General features: G+C 42.0%; 1 protein-coding gene across 3 annotated transcripts in view; it reads left to right on the top strand.

Moving 5' to 3' along the window:
- Positions 1-12,182, top strand: part of ccser2a (coiled-coil serine-rich protein 2a) — a 670,411-nt gene that overhangs the window by 101,125 nt on the left and 557,104 nt on the right. For all 3 annotated transcript variants that reach the window (XM_080215929.1, XM_080215928.1, XM_080215930.1), the window contains one exon: positions 5,730-5,938. In XM_080215929.1, the coding sequence (XP_080072055.1) occupies positions 5,730-5,938 (209 nt within the window). The remainder of the gene's footprint in view (positions 1-5,729; positions 5,939-12,182) is intronic.

Raw genomic sequence — 12,182 nt, 5'->3', positions numbered from 1 at the left:
TATCTCTTGCACTGTGAAATAGATTTCCTGTGTTTGATGTATGTTAGAGCAGGTAAGTGTCAAAACCAATAATGGTTTTGGTTTGAAGCCAGTTTGCAGATGATTGAATAACTGCACTCTCATGTGATTTGGGTAAACAGGATTCCAGGTGAATGCTTAATGCTGAAAAATCATTTGCATAGTCATCACCACACCTTCCATGAACTTAATTCCTTTGAATGTTTGCACCATAATCACTCAAAGTGGTATATTACCACTGCCATTTGCTCTCAATCACAACCTCAGTTTATTCACTTAACATTGAATGACAACTCCCTGAAGCTTCTCTTCCAATTTCTTCAACCTCGCTTCACTATTCAGATGCGGTATGCCACGTATCACTTTTGTTTCCTACTGTTTATTTCTTTTATCTCTTCCGTTACCTTGTTCACTTTCATTTTTCCTTGTATCCACTTCTTCGCTTGTCAATCCATGTTTTCAACATAGTTCAGTCCCTTTATGTGTAGTTTGCCTTTTTCCCAGTGTTTGAGCCTCAGCCTTGACATTGTGTGATCTGCAATTTGTTTTTGTTCCAAGATGTAAATACTTCTTACCCATTTGGGGCATAGTGGCCCACTCAGCATTGACCCCTTTGGCAGCCTCTCAGTGACCCTTGTCATTGTGTTACAGCTTTATTAAGAAACTACATTTTGCTTTTACTGGTTTAGTCAGTGCTCAGACTATCTCAAAAACTTGCCTGCTGTTCCATGCCTTACTACTTGGTAACATAATAAGCTTTGCTAAAATCCAAATATGTAAAAGGCACAGAATTTTCACTACTGATAAGGTCGTTTCATAAAAGAACTTCAGTGAATTTGCTGGGATGAGCTTCCTCCCATAATCCCTTCCTATAATTATCTCCCTAAACCTTTCCATCTCTCTTTTCTCCCTTAAGCTCCTTAAAGTCTAACTATTTAATCAAGCTTTTGCTCATCAACTCTAATATCTCCATATGTGGCTGTGTCTTCATTTTGTTGGATGCTCCTGCGAAGTATCTTGGGAGATTTTACAGCATTTAAAAAGCCAAAAGAAAGAAGTGCTTATTGTGCCTGCACTTCATTGACGATTTGTCCACAATAGGTGTTCAACTAGCGAGCCAATAACTCCCCTTTTAAATTAATGCTGTTACGATGGCAGTTTTCCAATCCGCAGCTTAATTTCTGTTTCCCTGAAGCTAGTGGCAGAGTATGATTGATTCTTGATGATCATTTCTGTGTGTCATTCCTCTGGGTCTAATTCCTTCGTCAAGTTTCTCAGCCTTTCAACCACTACCTTTATCTGAAGTTTCCATTCCTCTTCATTTGTCCATCCCCATGATAATTCAGTTTCTCTGCTAGGAAAATCACCTGTGGTCTTTAGAATAAATGGTATAATTGCTAACTTTTTGAGGTCCACACATGCTATTAATACACTTGAACAGACTAACACCTTGATTGCTGATCCAACTGAGATTAACAAACAAAACAGAGACTAGTTTAAAAACCTTTAACCTTTATGATACCATTATAATCAGTGAATACGTTGCTCGATGCTGGCTATTCCATCTTCCCATAGCAATAGGTGAGAAACACAAAGGCTGTAATGTTTATGACAATATCCATAAAGCACAGATAAGCCTTTACAATGAATAAATTCTCAGAAATATTTCCAACCAATGATGCAGAGGAGAAGAAAAAGTAGATTGAGTAACTGGTTTCGGAGAAAACTTTGTCGTTCTTAATCAATGCTATTAAAATCATAGAATCCCTACAGTACAGAAGGCAATTTGGCCCATCGAGCCTGCGCTGACAATAATCCCACATAAGCCCTAACTCTGCTACTTCCCCCGACACTAAGGGCAATTTAGCATGGCCAATCACCTAACTCAACATCTTCGGAGTGCGGGAGGAAACCAGGGCATCCAGAGGAAATCCACACAGACACTGGGAGAATCCACACGGTGACCCAAAGCCGGAATTGAATCCTGGTCCCTGGTGCAGTTATGCAGCAGTGCTAACCACCGTGCTACCATGCTGACCTTAGGAATAAAATTTGAGCATCTCAATCCTCTTGCTTGCATAGGTGCAAATATAAACAACTGTGCACTTAAAGGAAGCATTTCTACTTGTTTTATTCATGCTTGATAACTTGTACCCTTGACAGGTGATCCATCCATCAAATCCGACTTGATTACTTTGAACATAAGAACATAAGAAATAGGAGCAGGAGTAGGCCATCCAGCCCTTCGAGCCTGCCCCGCCATTCAATAAGATCATGGCTGATCTGTCGCTGCTCAGTTCCACTTTCCCGCCCTCTCCCCATAGCCCTTAATTCCCTCTCCTATCAAAAACCCATCAACCCGCGTCTTAAAAATATTTAGCGAGGCAGCCTCCACCACTTCAATGGGCAGAGAATTCCAGAGATTCACCACCCTTTGAGTGAAGAAGTTCCTCCTCAACTCCGTTCTAAACCGCCCCCCTTTTATCTTGAGGCTGTGCCCCCTAATCCTATTGTCTTTTTTGAGCGGGAAGAGTCTTTCCACCTCTATCCTATCCATCCCATTCATCATCTTATACGTCTCAATGAGATCTCCTTTCATTCTTCTAAACTCTAACGAGTACAAGCCCAGTTTATTCAGCCTCTGCTCATAGCTCAACCCCCTCAACTCTGGTATCAGCCTAGTAAACCTCCTCTGCACTCCCTCCAGGGCCAAAATATCTTTGCGCAGGTGCGGCGCCCAAAAATGCACACAGTACTCCAGTTGCGGCCTCACCGATGCCCTATACAGCTGCAGCAAGACCTCCCTACTTTTATATTCAATCCCCCTCGCTATGAAGGCCAGCATCCCATTCGCCTTCCTGACCACCTGTTGCACCTGCAAGCTGGGTTTTTGCGACTCATGCACAAGGACCCCGAGGTCCCTCTGCACCGTCGCCTGCTGCAGTTTTTCGCCCCGTAAGTAATAGTCCTTCCTACCATTCTTCCTACCAAGGTGGACCACCTCACACTTGCCAACATTAAATTCCATTTGCCATTTCCTGGCCCATTCGCCCAGCCTATCTAGATCCTTCTGCAGACTCTCCACACCCTCTGCACAATTTCTAGTTCCCCCTATCTTGGTGTCATCAGCAAATTTCGACACTCTACACTCGGTTCCCTCCTCCAGATCATCTATATAAATGGTAAAAAGCTGAGGCCCCAGCACCGACCCCTGGGGCACTCCACTAGTCACCATCCGCCAATCCGAATAGCACCTGTTGACCCCCACTCTCTGCCTCCTATTTGACAACCAATCCTCTATCCACGCTAACACCCTACCCCCAACTCCATGTCCCTCGACCTTCTGCAATAACCTCTTGTGAGGCACTTTGTCAAACGCCTTCTGAAAATCTAGAAAGACCACATCCACCGGCTCTCCTCTATCCACCGCCCTAGACACATCCTCATAGAACTCCAGTAAATTTGTCAGACACGACTTCCCTTTTATGAAACCGTGCTGCGTCTGCCCTATCAAGCAATTCTCTTCAAGATGCCTCGCAATTTCCTCCTTAATGACAGATTCTAACATTTTACCTACCACAGACGTTAAATTAACTGGCCTATAATTCCCCGCCTTTTGCCTGGCACCCTTCTTAAACAACGGCGTAACATTAGCCGTTTTCCAATCATCCGGCACTTCCCCGGAATCCAGCGACGTTTGGAAAATAACCACCAAGGCATCCACTATCACCTCCGCCATTTCTTTCAGAACCCTCGGATGCATTCATAGCGAGGGGGATTGAATATAAAAGTAGGGAGGTCTTGCTGCAGCTGTATAGGGCATTGGTGAGGCCGCAGCTGGAGTACTGTGTGCAGTTTTGGGCGCCGCACCTGCGCAAGGATATTTTGGCCCTGGAGGGAGTGCAGAGGAGGTTTACTAGGCTGATACCGGAGTTGAGGGGGTTGAGCTATGAGGAGAGGCTGAATAAACTAGGCTTGTACTCGTTAGAGTTTAGAAGAATGAGGGGAGATCTCATTGAGACGTATAAGATGATGAATGGGATGGATAGGATAGAGGTGGAAAGACTCTTCCCGCTCAAAAAAGACAGTAGGACTAGGGGGCACAGCCTCAAGATAAAGGGGGGGCGGTTTAGAACGGAGTTGAGGAGGAACTTCTTCACTCAAAGGGTGGTGAATCTCTGGAATTCTCTGCCCGTTGAAGTGGTGGAGGCTGCCTCGCTAAATATTTTTAAGAAGCGGGTTGATGGGTTCTTGATAAGAGAGGGGATTAAGGGTTATGGGGAGAGGGCGGGAAAGTGGAACTGAGCCACGACAGATCAGCCATGATCTTATTGAATGGCGGGGCAGGCTCGAAGGGCTAGATGGCCTACTCCTGCTCCTATTTCTTATGTTCTTATGTTCTTATTCCATCCGGTCCTGGGGACTTGTCCACAATCAGCCCCTCCAGTCTGTCGAGCACCGCCTTTCTAGTAACAGTAATGTCATTAAGACCCTCCAGTCCTACCACCTTTCCATCGCTAACACCCGGCAAATTATTCACGTCCTCCTCCGTGAAGACAGAAACAAAAAAGTTATTCAAGACCTCAGCCATATCCCCATCCCCTACCACTAAGTCCCCCCTCTCATCCTCTAAAGGACCAACATTCACCCTAGCCAGCCTCTTCCTTTTTATATATTTATAAAAACTCTTGCTATCCTTTTTTATATTAAGCGCTAGCCCAGCTTCATAGTTTCTCCTACCCTTCCTTATCAACTTCTTTGTCAATCTTTGTTGACATTTAAACCTCTCCCAATCCTCTTCTCGCCCACTACTCTTAGCTTCTCTAAATTCCTCCGCTTTTAGTTTAACACTTTCCTTCACCTCCTTCGTTATCCACGGCTTATTACCTCTCCTCCTACTATCCTTTTTGACCATCGGAATAAATTTCCGTTGAGCACCAAGAAAGATCTCCTTAAAGATCCTCCACTGCTCCTCAACAGACCTTCCCTCCAACACGCTCTCCCAGTCCACATTCGCCAATTCTTCTCTCATCCTACCGTACTCCCCTCTATTCAAACAAAGGACGCGTGTCCGGGAACCCACTTTCTCCTCCTCCATCTGCACCAGAAACTCCACCATACAATAGTTAAGAGATCTACAGAGATCTAAATTTTAGTTATGAGATCTACAGATCTGAGATGCTAATGCAATATGAACTGCCCCTTGCTTTTCATATTCAACATGCCAGCGTTTCAGTTGCTCCATAAGCAAAGATCAATATATTAAATGGAAAGGGATATTTAGCTTATGTACAAACAAAGAACAAAGAAAATTACAGCACAGGAACAGGCCCTTTGGCCCTCCGAGCCTGCACCGACCATGCTGCCTGACTTAACTAAAACCCCGACGCTTCTGGGGACTATATCCCTCTATTCCATCTCGTTCATGTACTTGTAGTGCCCCATAAACCACTCTGATCAGCTAGGGAGTTAGTATTAAAATTTGCATGGACAGCCTATGAAAGTAAAATGGCTGCTTTCAGTTTGTATATTTGGCTTTCCACTCGTGTTCACGTATTGAGGTTGGTAATGGCATAATAACGTATCTTTCAAATGTTCAATTCCTATACCATTTTAAAGCATGTATATTTAGTGAGAAGCTTTGAAAAAGGTGTTGTTTTGTCATTGTGTCATAATAACTTTTTTTGTGTCACTTTTTGTCTTTTGAATAGATGGGTGTAAAGATTTGGAGAACTCCCAGACCACAGTGTCAGTTAATGATCTTATGTCTCCAGATGCCAACTACGCAATGGGTTCCTCCTTTGAACTTTCTCCTTCCAGTAGCTCAGCTGGCACTTATATGTGGGATGAAGAGGGTATGGAGGCACTTGGTACTGTCCAGCAGTGTGGCAGCCTTGAGTCTTCAGAGATGAACAGCCTGGTAAGAAGTCACTTTACAGACCTGATTTGGGAGGGTGAGGAGATACTCAACATGGAAGTTAATTATACGTTAAACCAGTCACACACAGCAACGGCCCAGGGGACTATACTATCTTAGGAAAAAGGATTTAAATAGAGGTGAATACCATTATTTTGTGTTTAACAATGCATTACTCAGTATAAATGTTCCATGATAAAATTTATATCATTCTGGAGCCTCTGTAACTGCACAATGGGAGGTTTTCTGTATTGTATGGAGAACTTTGGTCCGTGGATATTATCGTGAGGATCCCTTATAAGAATAGATGAGAAAGGTAAAATATTGTCTAAATTTAAGTGGAAAAGAGTAGATGAATGTGCCATGCTAAATTAGAATGTCACAACATTGTTCAGCACTGGATAACGGCACAGCAGAGACACCATGTGGGGAAAAGAAACAACTGTAACTTCAGACCAATCGTAGAAAGGATTGTGTCTGAGCAGGAGGAAGTTCAACCCCATGAGTCTGATCCATTGTATCACGAGAGTAAGCTGATCTGTATCCTAAATCCATCCACCTGTCTTGGATCAATTTCTCTTAATAGGCTAGAATAGCAAAAATCTATTAATGGGAGACTTAAAATTATTAATTAAACTTCAGTCTACAGTTTTTCATGGGACAGAATTTTACATACAAACATATAAATGCCACTCAATGAGATCAGTACTGATCTGATTGTAATCTCAACATTCCTGCCAACCCCTGAGAACCTTTCCCTCTCTTGTTTATTAAGAATCAGTCTATTTCATCTTCAGGTCATCGCTTGCTCCTCTGATCCCCAGCAGATAGAAGCCTAGCCTGTCTGATCTTTCCTTAGAAGACAACCCTCCCTTTCCTGGTATTTGTCTGGTAAACGTCTTCTGAATGTCATCCAACTCGTTTACATCTTTCCTGAAATAAGGAGACCAGCAGTCACCGAGATATGATTCTCACAAATGCCCTGAAGTATAACCTCCATATTTTTGTATTCAATTCCCCTTCAATTAATTTTCCTAATTGCTTGCAGTACCTGCATATTAGGCTTTTGCAATTCATGCAAAAGGGCACCCAGATATATCTATCTCATATCTTTCAATCTCTGACCATTTAGATAATATGCTTTATTAGTCTCTCTGCAAAATGGATAATTTTGCATTTTCCCATATTATACTACATTTTCCAGATCTTTGTTCTCTCAATCTATCTATGCCCTTTAGAACACCTTTATGTCCTCTTCACAACTCACTTTCCTGCCTTTCCTTGTGTCCTCAGCATATTCAGCAACCATACCTTCAGCCCCATCATCCAAATCATGGATATAAATTGTAAAACATTGAGGCCTCAGCACTGATTCCTGTGGCACACCATTTGGCAAACTGGCCAATCAGCAAGTTATCCATTGTCTACTATTTTCTGTTAGCAAGCCAGTCTTCAATCCATGCCAGTATGTTATTCCTTACACCATGAGCTTTTATTTTCAAATGCTTTTCAAAAATCTAAGTACAGTACATCCACTGGTTCCCCTTTATCCACAACATATGTTACTACTTCGAAGAACTCCAATAAATTGGTTAAACATGAGTTCCTTGCACAAAACCATGTTGACTCTGATTATCATGAGTTTTGCCAAGTACCTTACTATACTATCTTTAATGATTGCTCCTCACATTTTCCCTGATCGATGTTAAGCTAGTAAACTTGTAGTTTTCTCCTTTCTGTGTCTTCTTTGTCTAATAAAGGAGTTCATTTGCTATTCAATCTAATGGGACCATCCCTAGGTCTAAAGAATTTTGGAAAATTAAAGCCAATATGTCAATGTGGATAAATGTGAGATTATCCACTTTGGTAGCAATAATAGGAAGACAGATTATTACTTGAATGGGTGTAAATTCAGAGAAGTGGATACTCAGAAAGACCTTGGTGTCCTTGTGCATCCGTCGCTGAAAGTAAATGCACAGGTACAGCAGGCAGTAAGGAAGGCAAATGGTATGTTGGCTTTCATAGCGAGAGGATTTGAGTATAGAGACAGGGATATTTTGCTGCAATTGTATAGGGTGTTGATGAGGCCACACCTGGAGTGTTGTGTGCAGCTTTGGTGTCCTTATCTGAGGAAGGATGTCTTTGCTACAGACAGAGTAAAACTTTACCAGGCTGATTCCTGGGATGTCAGGCCTGCCATATGAGGAGAGACTAAGTCGGTTAGAATTATATTCAATGAAGTTGAGAAGAGTGAGAGGGGATCTCATAGAAACTTATAAAATTCCAACCGAGGGTTAGACAGTGTAGATTCAGAAAATGTTCCTGATGGTGGGGGAATCCAGAGCTAGGGGTCATAGTTTGAGAATAAGGGGTAAACCTTTTAGAACTGAGGTGAGGAGAAATTTCTTCACGCTGAGGTTGGTGAATGTGTGGAATTCACTACTACAGAATGTAGTTGAGGCCAAAATGTGTGATTTCAAGAAAAAAATTAGACATAGGTCTAGGGGTTAAAGTGATCAAGGGATATAGGGGGAAGGGGGCATCAGGATACTGAATTCAATGAGCAGCCATGATCAAAATGAATGGCAGAGCAGGCTTGAAGGGCCGAGTGACCTACTCCTGTTTCTAGTTTCTATGTAACTATTTCATTAGCTACTTCCTCTAAGAACTTTTAACGGTGTCCATTAGGACCTGGGACTTGTCAGCCTTAACTCCAACAATTTGTTCAGTATCACTTCCCTGGTGATCATCATTTTCTTGAGTCCCTCCTTCCCTCCCATTCCTTGATTTACAGATATTTCTGGGGTGTTAATTGTTTCCTCGATAGCAAAGACTGATGCAAAATGTTTGCTCAATTCATCTGTCATCTCCTTATTTTCCATTTATTAATTCCCCAACTCGCTTTCTATCCGACCAATGCTCACTTTGTTCGCTCTAATGTCAATATCGATGGAAACTCTCACTATCCATCTTTCTATTCCTTATTAGCTTTCTTACGCTCATTCCTTCTCCTTATTGATCCTTTAGTAATTCTTTGCTGTTCTTTATATCTTTTCCAATCTTCTCTAATCTTATTTGCCCTAAGCCAATCTTGCACGTGGCTCAGAGATTTATAGCTTTAAGATGCTGCTTCCTAATTTGTTCCCAGCTCCTCATACCGACTATGCAGAAACTCTTTCCTAATTATATCTATGTTGTTGTTAACTACATGGACCATGATGATTGGATTCTCACCCTCTGACTGTAGATTCCTGTCCTGCCCCGAGCAATTGTTCTAAACACTGGCACCAGGCAGACAGCACAGATGTTTGAACTCACTCCTTGCTGTAGAGAACAGTGTCAAACCCCGTCATTATGCTGTTCTCTATTACTGCTACGTTCTTTTTTGCTCCCCCCACTTGAATAACCTTCTGAAGCACGTTTCCATGGCTGGTCATCTGGTCCTTCCTGCAGCACCTACTCTCATCCAAAGAAGCTGGAAGAACCTCAGACCTGATGGACAATTGTGGAGGAAGGCACTCCTGCATTCCAACTCCTAGCCTCACTTGCAGCCACATTTTCCTGTCCCTGACCACTGGCTAAATCAAAATACCGTGTCCTGAGAAATGTAACTGCATTCCATTACAAAGTGTTCAGGTAATTTCCCCCCACCTTGATATCTGCAGCTCAGCCTTCAGCTCAGTGACTCTAATCTGAAGCTCCTTGAGCCAGAACATTACAGACTATTTAGTTTGGATCACGCTGGCATCCAGGAGCTCCCACGTGCTGCAGCTGACACATCACAATGTATCTTTGGCTACTAAAATTATTTTATTAAATTAATTATTTTTCTGTTTTTATATGTTTTAGTAACTTACCACCAGTTTGCATATTTCTTTAAAACTTAGAAATAGACTTAACCATTCATTAAATACTCACTGTGCAGCTTGTTTCTGAGCAAGAACTAATTCCTACAGGGGGGAAAGTTAAAAATGGCAAAAGCAAAGGAATACCTGCTTCCCCTCCTCACCGAGCTCCCTTAATCATCAACTCCAACTCTAAGTACTGAAACGTTTCCCAGCTTCTGAAATTGTCTGGCCCTGATTTTAAGGTTATATCCCCTTGTCCTAGAGGCACCAACAGAAGGTTTCACTCTAGCTACCCTATCAATTTGTTTTCCCCATCCTAAAAATTTCAAATCAAATCAAATCATCTCATAACTTTCTATATTTGAAGGAATGCAAACCTACTTTTGTAATCTCTCCTCATACTGTAAATCTTGTAGCTCTCATAGTATTCTGTTGAATCTGCAGTGGCTATTTGCAATGAAGAACCAGTTTCTCCACTGTGAATTCTTGGTTTTAGATAGCTTTTTATACTTTTGCAGGATGTGGATGTTACTGGCTCGGCCAGCATTTGTTGTCCATCCCTATTTACTTATGAGCTGGTGTAGTGAGCCACCTTGAACATCTGCAACCCAAGTATTGCTGGTCCACCCATAGTACTTCTGGGAAGGGAGTTTTGGAATTTTGGTCCAGCGACAGTGAAGGAATGGTAATCTAGTTCCAAATGAGGGTGGTGTGTGTGACTTGGAGGAGAGCTTGCAGGTGATGATGTTTGCATAAATGATCTGTTCTTGCCCTTCCAGTTGGTAGAGATTACAGGCTATGTAAGGTGCTGGTGGAAGAGTCTTGGTGAGTCACTGCAGTGCATCTTATTGGTGGTACACATTGCTGCCACTATGTGTCAGTGGTGGAGTGAGTGAACGTTTGTGGAAGGGTTGTCAGTCCAGCGGAACTGCTTCGTCCTGGATGGTGTCAAACTCCTTGAGTGATGTTGGAGTTGCGTGCACGCAGGCAAGTGGCAGTTATTCCATCATACTCAGGACTTGTGCTTTGTGGCCACTGGGCAGGCTTTGGGAGTTTAGAGGTGAATTATTTATTACAAATTTCTGGTCTGTGACCCGTCCCCACAGAATTTCTTTGATTGGCCCAGTTTAGTCTCTGGTCAATGGTAACTGCCAGGATGTTGACCATGGTGTATTCATCCATGGGAAAGACATTAAATGTCGACGGGAGATGGTTAGATTCTCTTTTCTTTGAGATGTCCATGCCTGGCACTTGTGTGACATGAATGTTAGTTGTCACCTATCAGCCCAAACAGATAAGTGAACTTACCATGTTCTTTGTTGAACACTTTCTGACTCAGCTGATTGCAGTGGGCATCTTAAGTAAATCTTGGAGTTGGGAAAAGGATTGGCTGAAAGAGAAATCAAACTGTGGCAGAGTAAGAGAGCTGGCCTCCTCCGCATCTTGCTTCACTTTGCTCTGAGAGCATATTTGACCCCAACTCCATATTCAAGCTGCAGTTACACTAGAATGCCAGTGTTAGTGTTCATTATACATCAAAAACCAGTGACCGTTTACATAGATACAGATCTCAGTTGTCTCACAAATAGTAAACATGAGTTTTATGAATTTCACTGACACAATTATATCTGTAGGAATTTTGGAAATCCTGTTCCACCAGCCTGCTTTACAAGATTGAAATGCAGTACAAAAGAACTGTAATTAATGAAGTGTCTCAAGAGGAAGCAAATTGCTGAGGGATATCCCTAAACTTCACATCAATTTGTACTGTGCCCAGACACTACGATATTGAAAACAAGTTGCATCACACTTGAGAGAGACCATTAGAAAATTATAATAATTGTCCAGTTTCTGCTTAAAGGCTACCATCTTCTTTAAAAATCTTTCTTAATCCAATGCTCATAAGTAGAATTCTCTGCTACTCTCCAGTTTCATATTTTCTATGTGTAACATTTGATTTTCCCATTCAGATTTTTCAGTGCTATATATCGTTATTATTGGTATTTAGCAAGATATTGTCTCTTGTTCATATCTGTAAAAAAAAATTAATATAGAAATAATAAGTATATTAGAATTCGATGATATAAATGTGTTGGCAAGCCTGAAATTTTATATAGGATAATAAAGCCAAGTGCACTAGCTAGGTGGCAGTATGTTGCTTTATGAGAAACAATTTGAGATGTTTGATATTGTAATATATAATACCAGGCCGCTGGGGAAGTTGCAAGGCTCTGTCAGCGTGGAATACAAACGTCTGGAATTGGAAATGTTTATTATTTGCTCAGAATGCAAACATAGCAGAAAGTATTTCATAGAATCCCTACAGTGTAGAAGAAGTCCATTCGGCCCATCAAGTCTGCACTGACTCAGAAAAAAGCACTCAACCCAGGCCTAATCCA

This window comes from Carcharhinus amblyrhynchos, chromosome 31 (assembly GCF_965287045.1).
Source record: "Carcharhinus amblyrhynchos chromosome 31, sCarAmb.v2.hapA, whole genome shotgun sequence".
NCBI classification, from domain to species: Eukaryota; Metazoa; Chordata; class Chondrichthyes; order Carcharhiniformes; family Carcharhinidae; genus Carcharhinus; species Carcharhinus amblyrhynchos.
The sequence above is the reverse complement of the archived record's forward strand: the minus strand, read 5'-3'. Positions and strand labels throughout refer to the sequence as shown.